General features: G+C 40.2%; 2 protein-coding genes and 3 long non-coding RNA genes across 9 annotated transcripts in view; 2 read left to right on the forward strand and 3 right to left on the reverse strand.

Moving 5' to 3' along the window:
- Nucleotides 1-2,257: 2,257 nt before the first annotated feature.
- LOC125560677 lies at nt 2,258-5,230 on the reverse strand. The gene is made up of 2 exons (XR_007306769.1): nt 5,091-5,230; nt 2,258-2,583 (listed from the first exon to the last, which is right to left on the reverse strand). It is a non-coding gene; the product is annotated as an uncharacterized LOC125560677 (long non-coding RNA).
- Nucleotides 5,231-5,569: 339 nt separating this feature from the next.
- LOC125560627 lies at nt 5,570-13,199 on the forward strand. Its single transcript, XR_007306700.1, has 2 exons — nt 5,570-5,635; nt 12,917-13,199. It is a non-coding gene; the product is annotated as an uncharacterized LOC125560627 (long non-coding RNA).
- Nucleotides 6,902-14,778, reverse strand: LOC5506082 (CUB and peptidase domain-containing protein 1). Its single transcript, XM_001626774.3, has 5 exons — nt 14,622-14,778; nt 13,255-13,447; nt 12,493-12,763; nt 11,723-11,834; nt 6,902-7,155 (listed from the first exon to the last, which is right to left on the reverse strand). Exons 1-5 carry the CDS (start codon nt 14,668-14,670, stop codon nt 6,995-6,997), a joined length of 786 nt encoding a protein of 261 aa, XP_001626824.3. The 5' UTR covers nt 14,671-14,778; the 3' UTR covers nt 6,902-6,994.
- LOC116613953 lies at nt 8,917-11,537 on the forward strand. Its single transcript, XR_004294291.2, has 2 exons — nt 8,917-9,499; nt 10,882-11,537. It is a non-coding gene; the product is annotated as an uncharacterized LOC116613953 (long non-coding RNA).
- A 581-nt stretch (nt 14,779-15,359) lies between the features above and the next one.
- Nucleotides 15,360-22,311, reverse strand: part of LOC5506085 (neuronal acetylcholine receptor subunit alpha-10) — a 38,171-nt gene continuing 31,219 nt past the window's right edge. For 3 of the 5 annotated variants that reach the window (XM_048722485.1, XM_048722484.1, XM_032374461.2), the window contains one exon: nt 15,360-17,726. In XM_048722485.1, the coding sequence (XP_048578442.1) occupies nt 16,937-17,726 (790 nt within the window). In that variant the 3' untranslated portion in view covers nt 15,360-16,936. Of the gene's footprint in view, nt 17,727-20,178; nt 22,056-22,311 lie in introns of those variants that run through there. The other 2 variants (XM_032374465.2, XM_032374463.2) reach the window with 2 other exon arrangements.

Genomic DNA, 22,311 nt, shown 5'->3' on the forward strand with positions numbered 1-22,311 from the left:
AACGGGCTGTCAATATGTCAATCAATGTCATAATCTACCAATGGGAACTAATATAAGCAAAGAGCAGAAAAAATAACAGAATTCTATTTATCATTCTGTCGGAGGCAATTATTATACCTGAAGGGAAAAAAAAGGTACCCGACCAATCCTACAATACATAGGGGTTATTTGCCGGGTGGGAGGTCAGGCCGAGGTCACGGTATTTCACGATTCGGACCGACATTCCCGGTAAATAACTTTTTTTTCTAGCTCGAGCGAAAACATACTTTACTACTTTAATGAAAATGGTTAATTTTTTGTCTTCATTTATATAGATTTTTTTTTATTATTTATCTAGTGGTCTATTAAAGATGCCGATTTGAATTTAATTGATCCGTGGTCAATAATTTACTACTCTGGACCCCACCCAGCGTTTTTCTCTAGACACGCCCCTTTGCACCAATGATAAGGGGATTAGAATACAAAATATGTTTTTCTTAGTTACCCTGTCTAGCGGGAGTAGAAAGATAAAGGATTCTGTAGCCTGCGTAGCAAGCGTTCCCGTGTATTTTGAGCGCAAATCGGTCAGCGAGATCGCCCGTACCATTTTGCGCTCGCCACATTTTTCGAGCGGCCAAAATGCATATCGAACTTCTCGCCGGTTTCCTCTGTTTCTATAGTTTTCCTTTCGCTCAAAACACACGGAAACGCTTGCTACGCAGGCTAAGGATTCTGTTACTGGTACTTCTAATCTATCTTCATGATTGATACAGAGGAAAGGATTAGAAGCAACTAATGTTTTCGAGGGTAATTTCGCTAGCAAATCTCCTTCAGAAAACGTGACCTACTCTCCTGATTTATATCCAACAGCTATAAATCAGAATTAATCAAACTTAACAATCAAAACCACCCCTAAAGATTGATCTAATCCCCAAATGAGACGAACAAAAAATGGTTTCGGTGTATTTTCATTCTCTGTAAAAATATCTCTTTTTTTATCTCTTTATTTTTTTATCATCCATTCTCATAGCCTTCAAATGGGACATCATATTTTTGTGTAAAGACTATATGTTTTTGTGTAACGACTGTGTGTGTGTAGTGGATAAAAGTCGTCTTCGTTGTCTGTTTAGATAAAAAAATTCACTAATGATATGTGTGCAAGGCATTATGAGTAACAAATGTTGTCCGTTATACTTTTTAATTAGCCTGCACACAGGCGCTAGTGTGTGGGCCCAGCGAAAAGTTTGTTCGTGTGGGCAGTTTGTTGTGGACGCTTTACGACGTGCGAAGCACGTCCGGGCGCGCGAAGCCTTTTAAGCCATAGTCCTGCTGGCTGTCTCAGACGCTGGACTCGTTATATAGGATTAGCCTATATCTGGACAGGGCTATGGTTTTAGTCCAAATTTCCAGTTGTCGCCGGTTAGTTTTTAGACATAGTCCTGCTGGCTGTCTCCGACGCTGGACTCCTTATATATGTCGCTCCGACTAAAACCGCTCGCCACAGGGCTCCTGAACACTCGAAAGGCTAAAAGTCTGATTCAGCACAAAGAGAGCCTGTTCGCAAGCTGCTTTTTGATCTACCCTTCTAATAAATAATGGAAAAAATGGCAGCCTAACAACAAAGCGTCTAGAGTTGGAAACAAATAAAACAAAAGACAGAAAACGAATTGTTCCGTTTCCCTCTTAATCATTTTTCTCTTATGAAAAATCCCTATAACACAGGTTCTAAATCCTTTTTTACTTAATCATAAGTCATACACTATACCTCAATATCACCAATTAGTGCCTTATTTACGTCTTTAAGTACAATGCCTTTAGGGTAAATCTTTTTAATTACTTTTCTATGCGATACTTGCTGTTTACGCCTGATTCTTTTTTTATTTCCCTCTCGTTTTAGCATTGTATCAGATCCCGGAAAAAAACAATTAGAATAAGTTCCCATCAGCTCATTGCTTTTAGAATAGCAATTAAGCACCTCCTAGTTCTAAGTGCTATCTATGAACGTTATCTCATTTATTCGTTCCCTTCCGAGTGCCTAATAGAAGCTTCTTCTTAAAGTGAAGTGTAAGTCCTTTTAGATTGGACAGTTTAGAGTCTGATACGATCATTATAGGAGCTAAAAAAGTGAACAACTGAAACCGACATTAAATCTTTGTTGACTTCAACGAAGTCCATTAAGGGGGGGGGGGGGGGGGGGGTTGGCACACCAAGTCCATTAACGGGGAGGGGGCGGGGTGCACCCTTAAATATGTGTGTTGTACAAAGGATAACTTTCAGGTTGATCACATGAGGTTTTTATTTTTTTAATGTATATAAAAGTTTACAATTTGTTAGTTTCCTCATGGTCAGATGGTTCAGAGCTATGCTGCATTCAAACCAAAACCATGTTTAGTTAAACAAGGTTTTTCTTTGCCTGATAACTTGCCAAGTTTCTCATTGTGTTTAATTCTTATGTACAGCACAGTCTATTCAGTTTTGTGCTTGGTTCTGTCCACTCTTGGGAGATTGAGATTTAAACTAGTTTAATTAAACCACCTAGTGCTGGTTGTCACGATAACAGTCCAAAAAGTCTTTCCCTTTATTTATACGTCATCTTTTTACAACCTAAAGTCAATCAAACTGTTTTAGGAGTTAGTAGAAATAATTATCGACATACGCCCTCAAGCAATTAGACTTATTTAAACGTCTCTTCTGCATAAAATATAACTAATAATTTTTTGCTTATTAAAGTAGAAGGAATTCAATTTAGGATGTTGCTCTACAATACTAGCTTTTCAATAATGTTAAAATGGGCAAAAGAGAATCGTGTCAGACATTCGCCATCTTGTCATCCTCTCAAAACTTGTTTTCGATTTAATTTTCTGGATGAGATATAATGCTCTGTTGTTTATTAAATCATTAAATCTTTAAATGACAGCAGCGAGGATTCCTCGTTGAATATTGTGAGCATTGGTCGTATCACATGTATAAGGAGATATATTACTATAGTAAGGAGAATCATCAGACGCGTTTCCAGGATTGAACGAGGGGGGGGGGGGGGGGGGGGTGTGAAGGTGATGCGCACCTGTGTACGCCTGATCGTACACTCTTTTTTTGAGAACCTTTTTTATAAGAACGTCCAGCTTGAGATTTCACCAAATTTTAACCCTATTTAGAGGGGGGGGGGGGGGGGGGGGGGGAAGAAAATTGCTATAACTTCTGCAGCAGCAGCTACGGGGCTAAAACTTGGTGACTTTTCCTAAAATCTATCTGCGGACGTTTTGATACCATTGACCTGTCGAAAAAACGCTCTATGTTACCTTGGCAACCGTTTTTTCATACATAGATTTTCCAAAAACAGTGAATTTTTTTTAAATTTTGGTCTTGTTTCCTTAGCCTGCGTAGCGGCTTCCCTTAAGATTTAAATGCCTCTTTGACTTTATAATTTTGTTTAGGTGACAAGTTTCACAACAGCGCTAGAATTATTTACCTCGGATATTTGGGGGGGAGGGGTGGGTAAATTTTGCTTTCTCAAAGCTGTTGCTAAAAATGTCACTAGATTTACTTAAAAAAGCTAATAATATGCATTTATTATTACTATGAGCAGCAATAAATGCATGCAAATACTTTTTTTCTGAAATAATTCAAGATTTTTTTTCTTTTGCAAATCCACGATGGCGTATCCAAGATGGTCGGACCCGGAAATTTTTACAAAAAAAAGATAATAAACGTTTTTATGGCTTTTTGCATTGTTAAGCCGTTAAAAGGTTGATTTTGACATATCTGAATGATGCAAAATGATTTCAACCCGATATCTGATAATTTAGGCAATATTTGAAAGAATAGCTAGACATCGTATTTATGACGTCATTGTAACGTCATAATTGATTCTACCACACCCAAAATAGGGCATGACGATTCTTTGCATGCTGGTGCTCATTGTCTATAAGTTTGATGGTCATAGCCTTAGCGGTTTTTTAGCCCCCCCCCCCCCCCCCCAAGTCACAGACAGCTCAAAAAAGCCTAGTCTGAATAGGGTTAAAGACATGCTAAGAACATGTCGAGGCTCAGGTTACAGATTGTTTTTCTTTTTTAGTTCTTAAATGCAAATTAAATCAAATTTTCTTATTAAAAAAAGAGTGTATACTGAACTGTTGGAAGAAAATCTGTCGAAACTATGTTGGCAAGCAATATATAATTATCTGTCTGCCAGACCTCTCAGGCTGATATAGACAGCTCAATTTAGTTGTATGCAACCTGCCCGCAACACCTTTGCAACTCGAGTGCAAATCAACCTACGGATTCCACTACGACGGTCGACTACGAAAGTGGTTGTGTGTAATTCATCAGGGTTAAGACATGTTTTAGTCAGGTCGCATACGACTTCTAAATCAGCCTAGAGAGAACTATATAAAAAAAAAGCATTTTGGTTCATAAAATCATTCCAAAAACGCGGACTTACCTACATCCTGCTAGACCTTCCAAGTTGAGTTTTTTCTGTGTTTTGTATCCGTTTTTGTCGTGCTTTTTGTGCTCAAAATTAAGGTAACACTCCTTATGTGTTAATTCGAATGAAATTATTTAAAATACCATTTTAATATTTCAATTGAACCAACAGACAAACGAGAAATTGTTGAATTAAAATTCATGTATAAATAAATTTCTTGGTGATTTTACTTTTTTTGAGCTAAAAACAAATTGCGACGTATTCCATTGTTTCGATTTCCCCAGCCGAAAGATACGCCAAGACATCATGAGTAGATTCTAGCTTAGAATAATGAACGTAAAAGTGCTTGTGTTTTCGCTCATTTTTCCGTTCGTAATTTCCACTTTGAGCCAGACTAGATTCAAATCAAAAGATTTTTTGATAATTGTTGCGTGTTTCTCGATAACAGTCTTAGGCAAACTTCCTAAAAACTCTTAATGAGTCGAGATCTTTCTATCACTTCAATGCAGAAGTCTAAAAACCGTCCAGTCGTTTGTAGATTAAATCTAAGCATCGTAATTAAAGCCACTCCGACAGATAGATGGCACACAAAATTTTCAGATTTTACCCCCGAGGCTTTTAGGCAAATTCCTCGTTTCCTCCAAACACAGGAATAACTAATTGTGATTTTAAGTGGTAGCCTTACCTTTTATATTTGCAGGAGCTCTATCGTCGACCTCCTCCTCATCAGGAAAGGCAGTCTCTCTTTGCCTTTAAATCTTAAGTTGTGTGCAATGAGTAAATTGCAGTGATTGGCCGGGCAATAATGACTGAGTGTAGACTTAATGATTGGCGGTCCATGATCACTGAATATGGACTCGATTACTGATAAGGCGGGGCTTCGTGATCGAGCGCATTGATTGTGTAGTCCATAAGGATTTATTATGGACATGATAAGTTTGATGTGTGCTTTGACTTGGCGTCTCTTTTTAAGTTGATTGCTAGAGTGTACATCAAGAGTCTCCTTGCTTAAAGCCGATGACGTATGGAGCTTTTAATTTGATATTTTACGACATCTTGTGTCAACCAAAAGCAAATAGATGTCTTTTCAGGGTTTGATGTTAGCTTATTGCACTGAGCAACCTAATGATAAAGTACATAACAAGTTCGCCAGCGAGCGTTCAATATAAAATGAGATGGCAGAAGTTAAGACGGCGGAAATGAGTAACAGCGGGAGGAACGCACAATATGGTGAGGGAGGGGAGGGTGGGGTGGGGGCTGGGTACTCACCCAAAAAAGTGTTGTCTAACAAAATAACAACGTTCACTTTGTAATTCAGATTGAAATACGATGCCTATACATGCATTCTCTTGTGTTTTTGCGTACACAGTTAGCAACGAGGCATTACTCTTAGCATGTCTCAAAACAGGTTATAGACGTGAAAAAAAAAATATTCTTCCTTTAGTTAGGGTCTTTAAGCGACATTGTCCCCAGTTTGCTTCCGACGGAGGGCCGACGGAAACCTCAACCGACAAGAATAAAAAAGAATATATTACAAACCGCGCTATTCAACACCATTCACTCATCATTCACTCTAAATTATCAGTGACATCCTTAAAGAAACTTCCAAGACACACTGCTTTTATTACAATTTTGAAAAACAAATTTCTCATTTCCCATTAAAAAAAATTGGAGATTGCCACGTAATCGAAGGGAAGTAATCTGGTGACAATGCGGCTTTAAAGTGCGTAACTGCAGTTGGGAATTTTTGACACGAGTCGACGAGAGCAAAATATTGAAAATCGAAATACCATCTGGCGGGAGGCTACGGGTTTTTATGGCCCTAGAGCCATCTTTATCGATCGCCTGAAAAGATTCATGGGAAGATGGAATTGCCGATAGGTTGACTGCTGGGAATAGGGGACTTTCGCTAAGGTATCACGGGACTATTTAGGTGGTAAACTAGCCCGCGTTCAGGCCTTTAGCGGCAAAATAACAGCAACAAAAAGATTATTATTTAGCCCTTGTATATAACCCAGAAGGTTTCTTTGTCAGAAAAGGCTTATTTAAAGTTAAAGATTTTGTTTTTCGTGGTTCTTTGTGGCGTGACGGGCGCAGTCATTTTATGTGTTTATTTTGCGGCTTGCATTTGCCAAAAGTCACGTGATCAGGCGTAAGTCGCCTATTAGCCGATGAAAAAAGTGGATTAACAATTATATCAAGAGCCTTTAGCTCAGGCTACCCCCTTGCTATTTGTAGACAAAATTATAAAGCATGAGTAGATCTAGATCACTCTGGTACGCAGCCAAATCCGACAATATACATCCTATGGAGATACTGCAAAGGCATAAAAAATCCTTTTTTTGTGTGTGTTTTAAGTGGTTGTTCAGCTTTTTATCAGAAACTTTCCCGGAAAAATTAGGTCTATTTTTTCGGATTCCCCCCCCCCCCCTCCCCTACAAGAAAAATCCTGGGTACGGGCCTGTACCTTTACGGTGCACACACAAACACACTGTATTATGTAATGCTTTGTTTTATTGTGTTTTGAAGGATCAGTTTTGAAAGAACATTTTTTTTTTTCGATTGCTTTCTTGACTAGAACACCGTCGTTTAATAGCTGTTCATGATATTATCGAGCCAGTCCCTTAAATAGGTGATCTTGGCGTAAACTCCGTACTTGTTGGCCCACGCGCATCCGTCACCCCAGCTAGTGGCGCCCTCCAGGTGCCACCGCCCTTCCCTCTGGCACACGATAGGACCCCCGGAATCACCTGAAATACATAAAAATCAAAGAAAGAGGAAGTGGGAGGGAGAAGGGGAGGTTAAGCACACGCATATCAATCAATGGCGGTCATTTTTCTAAATTGTCTAAAAGAGCCTGGGCGAGCGCGCGGGAGCCCTTAAATTAATTAAAATATTCTAAAACGTTAGGGACTAGGCTCCATTTCCAAGATGGCTGCCAGCAAAATCGCAGCAGACACGAATTACTGCAAGTTTACGTGAAAATTCTCGGCTAAAGTTCTAGAGAGATAAAAAAGCGAAAAAATGATTAAAGCGGACTCCCAAATATGGTATGTAATAACTAAAAAGGAAATGACCGAGCGAGCTAGAAAAACGACAGTTTTTAAAACAAGATTGATATGAAGACCCCGGAATCACTTGAAATACACAAAGATCGCAGTAAGGGGAAGAGGAGGGTCGTATATTAGCAGACGATGGGACCCCCTGAATTTCTTGCAATACGTAAAGATCGCAGTAAGGGGAGTGGGGAGGTAAATTAGCACACGATGGGACCCCCCTGAATAACTTGCAATACATAAAGATCGCAGTAAGATGAAAGGGGGGGGGGTAAAAAACACACGATGTGACCCCTCCCCCCTGAATACCCTAAAATACATAAATATCACACTAAGGGAAAGGGGGTTTCTATATGTATCGCTGTTTAAAATATGCTTTCTTGTTGGTGCTGATGTTGTTGCGGCCGTTGTCGATTCACGTGTTTGTCTTTGCTTATCGGTATGATGTTAAGCTTATAAAGCTTCAACCTCAAAAAAAAATTATTCTTAAATTACAATGACAAAAATCTAAATCAATTCGTTGGACTGTAGACTTCTCACTCCTGTTCCCACCACAGATAGATTGGCGGGCCAAGCTGATACAAAATGCGGAAAAATGGGAATGTGACTCAGAAACTCCGCACTCTTGCAGTATTTTCTATAGCTTCATCTGTAAACTCCACTTCGTACACTATTTTAGATTAGCTAAGGACCCGCGATGCATCTTTTAAAGTCTTTATTGTCTAAAACGCGCTAACCATGACGCGATGATAAGAGATCCATCTAATTAGCGTGGGTCGTTACCCACGCTTGGCAAACGTCCTTTGAGGTCAAGATCGTTGATTAAAGCCTGGTTTCCATATGGTTGCTTCTGTCGCTCCTGTCTGTATGAACTAGCCTACCGACTGCGTAGACGCAACCCAATACAGTCGCTCCTTACTTTCTGCGCAATTTATAAGAAACATGGCAATAGACGAATGAGAAAGGCTTTTGGTTTGTTATCTTCTTTTATGGGTGTTAGGAAAAGGGACAGAGGAGAATGCGATATTTTTCGGTTCTAACCAAAAAAAAAAAAAAACGACTGTAAGGTCCACCCTAATGAAAGGAAATCGAGAACCATTGCAAGTTAAGGACGAGCTAGCTTAGACAAAAAAGTCCGCTAAATCCCCTCTCCCCCTCAAAACCCTTGTTACGGGCCTGAACATACCGTACAACAAAAACTTCAGCCACGCGCTTCCCCCACCCCTACCCCCTACGTCTACACAAAGTAAACAGACTGTGGCAAAGTGAAAGAGTCACACAACCGTTGTGTGACTCTTCACTTTGCCACAGTCTGGAACGCCGACCGCTGCTGGGGGCTGCATGCGAAGAAGTCTACTCCTTAGATCACGACACTCGGCTTTTATGAATGTTTTTTTGTTTTTTTTATAATTCATAGAAAAAGAAAAACACGCCCCGTTACATTGTTTTCTCTAGAATCTTGGCCAGGTTCGTTTTCTTAACCCTTATCTTTTCGGCAGACAAATTTCACATCCTCCACTAACCCGCCTACCACCACACCCAACAGCTTCCGGAACAGAAGTCTACCTCCTCGATGAAAAAAATATTATTCATCTTGAATAAAAATAACATCCAACAACACTTGCCCAGCACGTTTTATTAAACCCAGACCACCTCTCATCTGCATTCTGTAACAATAGCAGACGTCATGCTTTCAAAATTTGATTGATTTAATTGACACCCCTACTCATTTTAGTGGTTGTGATTGGACAAATCGAACCAATCTATTTGTCCAACCGTTACACTTACACGTGACATCTACTTTCATTTGACAAACGGTGCAAGCAAAGGGTTAAGTAATCCGGCAACTGATTAGCTCCATCAATAAGTGGATTGTTACACGCGGGCTTCATTTCAACCGTCTCTCACTGGGTTTAAACAAATTAAATTACTCGCGTCTGTAAACAGTCATTCAGCCTTAGAAAGAGCAAGCGACGCTTTGAGGATTTGCTATTTACCCCTCAACAGACCAGAAGTAGTGTGTGATCTTTTCGCAAAGGTGAGTGGAGCAAGTTTTGTTTTGAAATGTTTTTATTTATGTGGGGTTACATAAACGTTTAATTACATAGCCTTTTAACCCTGTTTTTGTGGATCTATTTCGTTAAAAAAATCAATGGTATTCTTTCAAAAAATACAATCAAACTCAGTATATCTTCAGCACGCAGATGTGAACTGAAAAATGTGGTTCTTTATAGCAGAGCTATTTGATTCACGAAAATTAGTTGTAATTCTAGTTTGGCCCCAACGGTTTTCAACGTATTTCGGGGTAATACAAATGTTGGTTTGTTTGTTTAATTTTTGGGGGAGCCCTTATAACTCGAGCTCAAATAACCCGTTACCCCAGTTAACTCGAACTAGTTTTCCGTTCACTAGATGCGCTTCAATAGTGAAAGTGTTTTCCCTTGAGTGTTTCAGACTTTTCAGATCTATTGTTCTACCATGCAACAAAGTTCTACCATGCTCCATTCCTTTTATCGAGAAGCAAAAAAAAGAGTGATTTTGTACTTCCTGTTTAACAATTAAAATACAGCCGCAATTCTAGTTATCCGTTCTATTATGAAACGACCCACATGCCCTGGATTAGCTTGTCCGTTAGACATTTGAATCGTCCACCACTCCCCATTGCCTAGCAACTAGTGCAATGCAATTTCTTATCTGTTGTTTCCGGTGCTTGTAGTGGCGTGGTTCTCTAAAATCCTACTCGTAATGTGACCTCTGTTTTGATATTTTCCATATGTGTAGTAATAAGCCGGAGTGATACAACATGATAGGACAAGAGTATGCGTCATCGGTTGGGCATCTTCTTTGCACAATATTTTTTTTTACGCTTTCACCACGCTTTGGATCAAATCTCTTTTTTTAGATGTTCAAGCTTTCCTCCCTCTTTTATTGCCTTTTTTTACTTTGTCCTGTTAAAAACTTAGTGATGCAACCTTTTAACTTATTTTGCTGTAAAACGATGGTAAACCAAGTTTATTTACAAAACTTGAATATGCTGTCTATTGGTAAAAACGTTTTCGCTTTTCTTTTGATAAAAGACCTTTTGTTTAAAGCGGCATATGTCACCAGTTTACTTCCGGAGGGCCGACGGAAAGTCCAAGAGACAAAAGTAGCAATTAAAATCCGCGCTATTTAACAGGCGATTCGCTCTCAATTATCAGTCATATCCTCAAAGAAACTTTCAATATATACACTGCTTTTGAAAATTTTGAAATATTTTTCGCGTTTGCCGTTAAAAATCATCGCAGAATGTTACGTAATTGGCCAGAACTAAATTTAGCGCTTATTTTCAGGTTCAATAAAGATCAGATTTGTATGTATACTTGTTTGTGGTGATTCTGATCTCAAGTGAAACCAGCTAAATATTGATCCTTTTTTCAGATATTTGATAATGAATACGTCATCCGTGCTTCTCACCCTACTTCTCGCCCAATTCTACACGGCATATCTGTACCACAGCTCGACTCGAGCCTGGCGATGTCCGATAGAATTGATGATTACCTAGCCCAGACCGCAAAGCCTTCCACATGTTACAACTGCTTCAGACGATGCAAGAGTCGGGCGGCCGAGGCAAGCCACTATAAATGTGCACGATTTATAAACTGGGGCTACTCAAAGTACACCGCTTGTCTCGATAGTTATTACATGACAGCCATTGAATACTGTATGAAGAAATGCTAGACTGTGAAGGAGCCGGACCGGGGTCTCTTAAACCGATATAATAAAATTCGAGACATTAAGAACAACTTGAGATTGAGGTAATAGACACAGTTGGGCAATTAATGGTTCTTACGGATCGTCTCATGACTTTTATACAAACTAATTTTAATTATTCAAGAATGCAAAAAGGGAAAATGGTTGTAAATCTATTAGCTAACTTAGGCGCTATAAGATTTTCCTTTGTACATTGAATCGATGTTTTTTTCTGTTATATAACAACAAACAGCGTTTGTTTTTATTAGGGACCTTGTCCTTGATAGAGCTCACTCGACATCTATCATAAGAAGTGTTTTGAAAATGGAAGTTGTTCTGATTTATGGTATCGTATGTGTTTTAATCTAGATGAAAAACCCAACAAAAAACTGTCTATCTATCTCGCCTCAGCTCCTACGCTGCCTAACTGTTTATGCAGGCAAAGGAAACCCGTTAAAGACCAGGGATTAGGCTGGATCTTACTTTCTGTCCGTGGGACCACCCATACATCCCTCCATCTGTCACTCACCTTGGCAAGCGTCTACTCCACCATGTCTAAGTCCCGCGCAGAGCATAGAGTAATGCGTCCTTCCTGGGTACGCCTGAGAGCACGTTTGTCCGGAGACCAACGGGACCTGGGCCTGAGCGTTAGAAGACAAAACATGAGTCGAGTATAAGGTTTTCATATCAATCAATAGCTGTCTTTTTTTTTTTTTTTTTTTTAATGATCTAAAAGAGCCTGAGGCGAGCGCGCGGATGACCTGTGATATTCCACAACGTTAGGGACTAGGCACCATTTACAAAATGGCTGCCAGCAAATCGTAGTAAACGCGAATTCCTGCAAGTTTACGTGGAAATTCTCGACTTACAACGTACTATAGCAATAAAAAGGCGAAAAAATGATTAAAGCGGACTCCCAAATATGGTATGTAATGCCAAATAACGAGCTAGAAAAACAACAGTTTTTCTAAGATTGACTGATATGTTTTTTTTTTTCATATGAAGAAAACCTTGTCGTTTTAGGGGTCTGGTAGCGAGGAATCTTAGTCTCTTTTCAGAGACTTTCTCCATTGACTAAAGATGGTCACAGTCACTGTTTTTCTCTTCTGATTACAAGTCATAAAATTTACGAAGCACCTGCGGTGCGGCAACCTAAAAAATTACAAGAACCAGGCAGTTTTTACAAATAAACAAAAGAAAAACAACAATTTCTGACTAAATTTTCTTGATATGTCAAAATTTGGAGAGGATAAATCCTGTATTTTCTTCAAAGGGGACGATAAAAGGCCTCATACCAACCTGCATAAGCACATTAGGGCTAGCACCCCCGCTGCTCAATCTGCCCCACCCACTGATCCAGCATCGTGTCCCATCGGGGAGGGGACTGGATCGGGGAGCGAGACACGCCAGGTTTGTGTAGCGGTCCAGTCGGGCGGGTCTGTCAAGAAGTAGGAGGGCGATATCGTTGGCGTATTCCACGGGACTGTGGTAGTTCGGGTGCATGAATATGCGTTGTATCCGGAAGTCTTGTTCGCTTCCGGTTTTGCGGTCCTTCCAGTGAGCGCCCATTCTAAAGAAAATGAATTTATTTCCATTAAAAATGTGAATCAGTAAACAATTTTATCCATTTTTATAGGGCTAATTAACGTTCGTGAGACATCTTTTTTAATGCGTTTTACATGTCAAGACATGTGACGGTATTATTCGCTGTTTGTATTTACAGACTGCTCCAAGCCATTTACAATCATGGGTGTGAGCCAGTGCAGGAACTAGAGACACGAGACCCCATCAATACGTCCTTATCCGAGAAGACGAAGGTTTCACAGATTACTGCGGGGCTTGAAAACACTGAGTTATCAAATTCACAGGCGGCTTTTCGGGGCTTTGCATCGGCTTCAAACGAAACATAAAACCTGTTGGGGGCCCGACACAAGAAAGCTTTTGCTTAGCCTCTTCGAAAGGTGTTTACATGTTGGGACGACACAAAATAAAGGAACATGAAATCAGCCGCGTTGTATCGGCCTTTAAATTGAGATCGCCCACTAAGCGTGATATACTTACCTGACGTATAAATCCCCAGTTGTAAGCTTGTGCACGCAGTGGGAAGCCGTGACGACCCAGCGAGGGTGGACGAGGGTCCCGCCACAGAAATGGTTACCGTTGTAATACCGTAACATCGCCTGCCACGGCCATGCTCCCCGCTGCGCGGTGGTACCGCCCACAATACGGCTATTGTAGCGATTACCACATCCCTCTGATGGATAAAAGTTCAATTGATCTGGTTAATAATATGATTATCTTTACCATCTATGCGGTGGTACCAGCAGAGGTAACCTTTTAGCAGCCAAAAATACAGTTAATCTATGAGACATTATCTAAAATACAGGAGAAAATGCCTTGAAAGGGCCTATTGGGACCCCTCCTCATATCAAAAAAATTTAGCCAAAAATTGTCGTTTTTCCCAGACGCGGTAACTTCCGTATAAGGAAACTAATATATTCCTTATTTAGAAAACCTGCACGATTCTTGTCATTTTTAGGGCTGCCGTACCGCAGGTGTTTCGCAAACTTTGTGAATTGTATTCAGAAGAGAAAAACAGTGACTGTGACCATCTTTAGTCAATAGAGAAAGCTTCTGAAAAGAAACTAAAATTACTCGGTATCAGAACCCTAAAACGGTTTCTTCATATGGTTAAAAATCCTGGCTACCGCCCGCCCGCAATAGGCTATTACACCGATTGCCACATCCTTAAGAAAAATCAAGGTAAAGCGTATTCTGAAAAACTAATCATATCCCCTTGCCCTCTTGCGCTTGCATCACCCACAACACGGCCCTCTGAAGGATCAAAGTGCATAACTGATCTATGGTTGATAATCCCTACCCAGTATGGGGTGGTCCTCTTTGGGGGTTTCTCTTTGGGGCAACCAGTGCGATCTGGTTAATAGTACATCCTTACCCTATGCACGATGGAACCGCCAAATGTACGGCTTGGCCCCGATTGTCTAGATATAGGTGCAACGTGGGTCCTTTGGGGGAATTATTTGTACTCTTGGGTCATTTAGAAGCTATCAAAAGATTTCACGATATTGGATTGATGCACCGCAGAAAAAAAACCATTAAAAGAAAAACAATAGAACAGGAATACATTAGAAAAATGAGGAAATTCAAGCCAATCATGTTAGATATTACGAGCGGGATTTTACATTATAAAAAGGTAAAAACCTTTATTGATAGAATAGCCTACGATACAGTGAGCCCAATATGGGGGCAAAATCTTCAATATTTGGTGAGTAGTCTGTGTACGAAATTTTGTCTGTTAAAATTATCCGTGCATAAAAATACTAATCTATATCTTCACATTCAGGAATTCATTTAAAAATCATCTAGAAAAATAAAATGACCCCTGTCTACACAGATTGTATACTCACCAGTAAGGCTAAACACTGCGCAAAGCGTGATCAGAGCGAGCTTCAACATCGTGAGATGAAATTTGTCCCAATGCTTCAAACAAATGATTTCACGGTGCTTATATAGAACACGACTAGAGCTTTCCACAGCTGATGGCTGAGCCGACAAAGCAAGGGCTGTGTTTTCAATATTTAACCACCTTGAGATGAAATTTCTGCATCAATATCTCAAACGACATGAATTTGAGGATTTTTTATCCATATTTCACAGCTGAGGCGCTGAGCCAACAACCTATCTATAGCTGTCATTTATCGTGATATGAGACACTTTCTCTGAGCCGAACTTCGAATTAAAGACTTTGGCAATCACACTTGGCCAAGTCATTGCTAACCATTAACTTTACTGTGGATATCTACAAAGATTAAAACATGCTCAAAAACCAATGGCAATTCTATCACAGTATGATCGAGTGAAAATTGTTATAATTTCTTTATTGAGACAATATATAATCGAGTCAATATGACCCAGTATATCCCTATCCACATCTTGGCCGGTATAGCTAGAGAGCCCGGTATAGCTACAGCGTAAAAGAGGAACAAGGAGGGAGATATAACAAGCCCCAGTACAGTTTTATCTTGCACTATTATTTTTATTATGTTTATTAATCTTATTTTTTTTTCTTAGCACAATCCCTAAGCAACCGCCACCCCCCCCCCCCCCCCCCCCCCCGACCGCCACCGCCACTGACACCGCCAATATTTTCACTTTTTCCTTGCCTAGCTAGCTCATTCTTGGATATCCACCGAGATCAAATTATAACTTGACTTTATCCTTACATCTCAGTTGTCTCGTACTGGCCAAAGTCAGCTGATTAACAAATCTAACCTTATACGAAAGTTGCATCTACAGAGACAACACCGATTCACTGAGTAGATATTTTTCAGTGGCGTAGCCAGGGGGGCCCCTTCTATCAGCCAAAAATACAGCAGGATTTTTCAGGAGAAAATGCCTTTAAAAGGCCTTTTGGGCCCCTTCTGTTAACAACCCTGGCTACGCCACTGTCCACAACGGACAGAGCTAAGACAAACACAGAGGTTTAGGTATTTGATGTGGCGAGAAGATTTAGGCTCTAAGTCGACTTTTCTATATAATATATAAAATTATAATATTATTATATTATTCTCACATTTGTTTTCAAGCTTTATTGTGCTTTACGGACGTCTGAATTTACGAAGACTTTATTTCTATTCTTCACGATTCATTTAATTAGTGCGGCTTTATTGAATGAACTGAAAAAATTCCACCACATGAATAGGGTTATGCTAGGTTACATTAGTGATTCCGAACCTAAGGCTAAAACATGAAAACGGGAGTCCTTTTATTTTCTCTTTAAAGCAGTATTTGTGGTACCGTTATCGGTTTTTACACCACTTCCATTTCTTAAAATTTGATGCTCTGTGCTTTGACAAAATACACCTGGCTAGGTGTGTGTTTCAGAAGAACAAAGTGCCAATCAATATATATAAGAAATCGGACGTCACATTAGAGACTCTTAAAATACCTAATATAAAAATAAATTATATCTGGCTAGACACTAAAGGGCATTCCTCCTACCATAACCACGGCTCCATCATTTAAACACCCACAGATTTGCATTTTCCAATTTATTTCGCGATTTGCACTCTATCTGTAAGCTTTCTCTGTAATCGCTTTATAATATTGTATTTACTCAGGAGGTTTGCTATCTTATTGAAATAAATATAGGTAAATACACGCTACTCTCTTCAGTGAATTCGATACGAAAAGCGATGATGATATTACTATATACTCTGTAAGATTTTGCTCAACATTCATTCAACAGTCTCCCCTATCTAAAGAACCCCTCCCATATATAATTAACGCCCTCCCCCTAAGCTTTCAAGTTTGTATTGAACGCCCCTCTCTAATAAACGTTTCCCTCTATTTAACGCCTCCCGCGTTTCGCTTCAACTTTTCTATATAATAATATACAAGATTCTTAAGTGAATAATATGATATCAACTCTGTTATAGCTAATCAAATATAGCTGATAACGGTAAATGTTTTCTTTGAAAATCCCTTGTCCCAGTATACACAAATGGTAGCCATTCTTGACTTGCAAACCCACAAACCATTTAGCGCACTTTGCCCCCCGCGCATGCAATCTTACGAAGCAAAACTCTTGTCATTACTTGTACACTTTACAGCAAGTCTTACCACGTGAGGCCTCACATCAGTCAAGCACACATCATCTATGCGCGCATGCGTGGTCACGAGGCGAAACTTTTGTCTGTTGTTCCCAATAACTTAATTACCGCTAGAACGGGAACCTGTAATGGGACGGGACCTCACCGAAGATTTTCCAGAAGGAAAATATAAACATGAGAAGGAATATAATGAAGAAGACACGATCCATTACGATGCAATAGAAACTCCAGAACTCACGATCCCGGGCGGAACACGTGTTGCGTAGACTGTGGCGACCAAGCTCTCTGAAGCCATCCGCGATCTTGGAAAACTGAGGCGAGTCAAATGTGTCATACGGCTTTTTTTGGTCAAGGACGTTGACGTTAGGAGTGCTTGACAGCTCGCTGTAGCAGTTATTCACACGGTACATGCGTGCGCCGAGTAACTTGCTCTGCCGTTTCTCGATGTCATCAAGCTTGAAGTTGATAGCTTTGGGTATCTCGACCTCGGAGCCAGATTCTTCGATCTTGATGCAAAGACAGCGCGCAAGATAGTGTAGAATGAATACTCGGACCCACTGAGGCATTTCGCAGTCCTTGTATAAGTTCAATGAGACGGTATTCGCGATCAGGCATCCTCCGATTTGAAACATACCAATAAGAAGCATCGACATTAGGATCGGAGTGGCGTCGGAAGTGACCGGAATCTGATCGGAAATATTCAAGATGATGACGGACATTGCGAAGAAGGACTCGATGACCAGAGTGATCCGCTCGCCGAATTCAGGGGGAAGCATGAATGTCATGACACTCAGCCCGGTCAGGACCAGGCACGGGATGATGATGTTGAACAGATAGAAGCCAGGGTCGCGGCGAAGGTGGATGTAGAAGGATAATGTTGGGTAGGGCTCGGGACAGCAGCTAAAAAAAAACAAACAAAAAAAAAGCAAATCACATACAGCTCATGTTAAACATCACGAGCGCTAATGTGGTAAACATGTATTATAGTGTGACGCGCGCTAGTGTGACCACCAAGACAAGTCTGATATTATGACGCACGCCAATGGTTTTGATTGACGATGAATTTTATTAAGTTCATAAAGTTAATAGTAAGATTCTGTCGTGTTTTGATGCGCACTAAATTTATTTGCCACTTTGTACGGCTAGCATACCCGTGTTCTAGCGATTTGTTTTCTCTTTGAAAGGGATTTCTGGTTCACCAGTATAGTTGGCGTAGTGAAGTTCATAAATAGGCGCGTCCTTATTAGTTATTCCTATAACTGTCAAGGTGAACACGATAGCGTGCAGGGCACCTAACACGGATATCAAAGGATTGTCATGGGAGTTTTTCTGCTGCAAAAAAAGAGGAGACGCCTGGAATGGGCTCCTGTTGCTGGAATAGAGAAATAAAAAAGGTTGATATGGGGGTACGTTGTGAGTGTTTGGATGGATAAAAACCACATAAAAATCAAAATGTTTTCTGCAGCAAAGACGTTAATTCCCCATTCCTCGTGCAAGTATGAGGATATATACTTGAGGATTTATATTGTTTGAAGAGATTTTGCATCACTTGTTCGTTTGCATTCGTTTTCGTCCGAGCATATTGTTTTGTCTCTTAGTTATTTTTGTTCTTAAGGTTGTTTGGTTCTCTGTTCGTTTGTTCAAGTGGCCATTTTGTCATCCAACTGCAAAATACCAAGTGAAAAAAAATAATTACTATCGTATCGGTGCTATAGAGGGAATTTTTCGGGAGTTCAGCATGTTATGTGCCTTCCAATATTAAATGAAAACAAGAGATCATAAGATAAGAGAGGGACACTTTGGTATTACCCGCGCGCCATGTCGATTCCGAATCCGGCTATTTTTAGTAACCACCACCCCACCACTGCGCGTGAGCATTTTTACTCACCCTACCCCCTGCGCTTTGGCATTTACATCTTGTTATTTGCCGCTGTTTTGTGACTCGAGACCGATAAAAAACCACCCTATTTGCACAAATACCATCGAAAATTTCATTCTAGCATCAAGGATACGGGCAGTTGCGGTTTATTAAGGGGATGTAGTACTTCGAGGATTGCAAGATTTCGAAAACGAGACTTCATTCAAAATCAAGAGCGGAAAACCTCGTACTTCAAACACCGTTTTCGCTCTAACTTGCTGCTTTTCGTGGTTTCTCAACATTCATTATCTTCCTAATGGTCAAACGAAATCTGTAAGTTAGACATTAGATATGATATTGATTTTTGTGAATATTCCGGTGAAATGAGAAGGAATCCAGGAAAAATACATTTCATAAAACTATCCTTGTAGCGAGGGAATGCATTTTTGTGATGATCAAAGCCAGCAAGCTATTCAGGGATTTAGCTTTCTGTGATCATATTTGCCAATCTTGCTTACCTAAAAAAGACTTGTTTTCTTCTTCCGAGTTATTTTACATGATCTCTTTTCATTCCTATCGGGTTGGCGAAATAACAACACGCAACCCACGGGGAAGTAGGACAAAATAAAAGGAGCAAATCCTCACGCGCAGTGGTGGGGTGGTGGTTACTAAAAATAGCCAGATTCGGAATCGACATGGCGCGCGGGTAATACCAAAGTGTCTTTCTCTTATCTTATGCTCTCTTGATGAAAACAATAACAATGGTGTGGCTGACAAGAGCTTTTTAAGTTTCTATTTTATTGTCAAAATCTACACGAGACACTAAAAAAAACTCGTTTAAAGCATACCTTATTTTGTAATCAATGTCATGTCAATCTCTCTTCTTGCCTGTTTGGGATTTATGTCACGTCTTCTCTTGTCAAGATTTTTTGTCACGCCTGTCTTTGGCCTGCGTTACGGTCAAATGTGATGGTATGTCACGCAACGTAGCACCTTTGCATACGGCTTTACTACTTACCTTGCCATATATGGTGATATCACGTCATGGTATCCATCCTTGTCACGTGTCATGTTTATATCGTTCGTCGTCTTTTCTGTTAATTTGTCACGAAATCTCATCTATATACCTTCTCAGTAAAAGCGACTGATGCCAGAACTACTATTTATTTTCAAATTCGAAAACGAAGTTGACCCGAATACACCTAGAACCAATATAGCTTTGGAAGCTAGAATGTTTAACAAAGAAATCTCTAGATACGCCGCTAACCAGTTTTGTCTGCAGTCGTAAGTTCGTCGCTGAGTTTATCTATACTCCACCACCTTCAAATGCAAAAAATTTTATTTGTCCGTTTTATTACCCATAGATGAAAATGTCCCGAAATTGATATCAGATTTTGTTTGTTTTTTTCTTCAAAAACTGCAAAAGTTCAACGTTAGTTAGGACAACACTTATCATTTAAAGAATAGTTAACAAACATTTATATCACGCGTTAATTTACTGCACCCATTTTATTTATTTTCCCTGCATGCAACACATCACTGTATTCAGTTTATTTTCCATAAACAGTAACCGCAATCGAAAAAAATACTGATGAGAAGAAACGCCCCTAACCTAGGGTGGGGCTTTCCACTTTGCTATTTCCCTTCGCTAGACATATTAACAGAGAAGATTCTGGAACCCACTAGGCCGCCCTAAATTAAGTGTCAATGCAAGCGGACGTCTTTTACTTATAACTACCTATTACAACTTACCGTTACTTTCAGAGCTAAGATATACAACTAAAAGTATTTTGTGTACTTCCACCTGTCTCGAACAAACGTGACTAATTATTACTCTATTGATACAAATACGCTATCAAAAAAGCTGTACATTAATTGTAAAACAGACAAACTTTATGTTTCAAATATCTATCGAAGCATGGAAATCAAAGTCCGTCTCTCTATAGAAAGCTATTTACATTTATAGTAACACACCAAAGGATGTAACGGGTTCGGGGCATTGTCTTGTCTTGTCTTGTCTTTGTATCTAGACAAATAGTACACACTAGTACATACTCTATTAAGAGAGCTTCTGTGTTGTTTGCTGGTTGAAACCAAGATCAAACTGACGAGCGACCGTCATAAATTGTAACCCTATTTATAAATTGAAGTCTCCTGAGGCCGAACAGAAATTCATTTGGATCTGCATGGAAATTTGCTTCTATAATACTTTAACTGATATCTAAGTGATTCGCTTCTTCTTCTGAGCTTTAAGGGCACGTTCTTTTTACTCGTCATTTAGGAATGAGAATGATTCGAATAGAAAAAAGCGCGTTCTTTATCCCGCGTTCCCATTCCGGAATAATAAAGTCCACTCCATCCATTCTGCAACCTGTAGCTGAACGACTCGAACGCCATTCTGAACATTCTATACCAACCATTCCAATTTCAGTATGATAGAAAAAAAAACGCGCCCTAAGCCGTCAAGAAGACATAATTCAAAGGCGTTTGGAGAATTGATAAGAGTGTAAGATATTTCCAGAGTACTGATGTTATTATCTTTCACGCCGAGCTGTACCCTGTTTCCTCGTCTGGTCCAAGGTTTTCTCTCTTCAAATGCTCTTTTGTTTTCTAGCTAAAAGATCCCGTAATGCTCTGGGACCTGGGAAAATATCATCCCGGATGACACTATGAATGCGACGATGAAGACGAGTAAAAACATTCGGTCCACAATACGCGAGGTGAAGATCCAAAAATCCTTGTTAATTTTAGCCTCGACTTCAAGCTGAGAGCAGCGTGCAACCGCAGCCATCCCATCAGCGATCTTCCCCAAGTGATGGTCCGTCAGAGAGGGACTGGACTGATGCGAAAGTAACGGCGAAGTCGGCGAACTTCCGGTTCTTGACTCGCTATGCTTCTTGGCAACGTTGTAGAGCTTTTTCTCTAGGGTGTCTAGCTTCATGAAATCTTTATCCACGTCTGATTTCGGGTGGCCTGTGTCGATGCATAGCATCCTTGCAAGGTAATGCAAGAACACTACGCGAACCCACTGAGGCATAGGATATAGCTTATACAAGTTCAGACTGATACAGTTCGCGACTAACGCACCGCCTATTTCACACATGGAAATTAACAAGAACTTGACGATGAGGGGCGTGTTATCGGACGTGACCGGGACACTATCGGACACCATGAGGACGACGAAGGACAGGGCGAGGAATGATTCGATGACGAGGGTGACTCTTTCGCCTATTTCCGGCGGAAGTACGAAGGTGAGGACAGCGAGGGAGGTGATGACAAGGCAAGGGATGATGATGTTGTACAGGAAGAAGCCAGGCTTGCGGCGAAGGTGCAGGTAAAACGTCACATCCGGGTACGGCTCTGGGCAACAACTGGAGTGTAATACACAATGAAGGAGGGACGTGAGAATATGGGGTGTTTTAAATGGAGGATTTGCTTTGATCATACGAGACTGCTTATAATGGGTGGATAAAATTATAATGGTTGGATAAAATTTGATGCATGTTAACTTGAAAGACAGACACGCAGATGGATACCCTCTGCGCAGAGCTTTCTGTGTCGCTCGTTTACTTTGCTCTACATCAAAGCAATGTAAACGATGGACACGTGAAGCTCTGCGCAGGATGA

This window comes from Nematostella vectensis, chromosome 15 (assembly GCF_932526225.1).
Source record: "Nematostella vectensis chromosome 15, jaNemVect1.1, whole genome shotgun sequence".
Classification (NCBI taxonomy): Eukaryota; Metazoa; Cnidaria; class Anthozoa; order Actiniaria; family Edwardsiidae; genus Nematostella; species Nematostella vectensis.

Coding starts and splice junctions, on each gene's coding strand:
- LOC5506082 (XM_001626774.3), bottom strand. CDS start 14,670: ATGTTGAAGCTCGCTCTGATCACGCTTTGCGCAGTGTTTAGCCTTACT. Junction 12,764..13,254: donor ACTGGGGATTTATACGTCAG/GTAAGTATATCA, acceptor CATTTTCTTTAG/AATGGGCGCTCACTGGAAGG. Junction 11,835..12,492: donor GCCCTAATGTGCTTATGCAG/GTTGGTATGAGG, acceptor TCTAACGCTCAG/GCCCAGGTCCCGTTGGTCTC.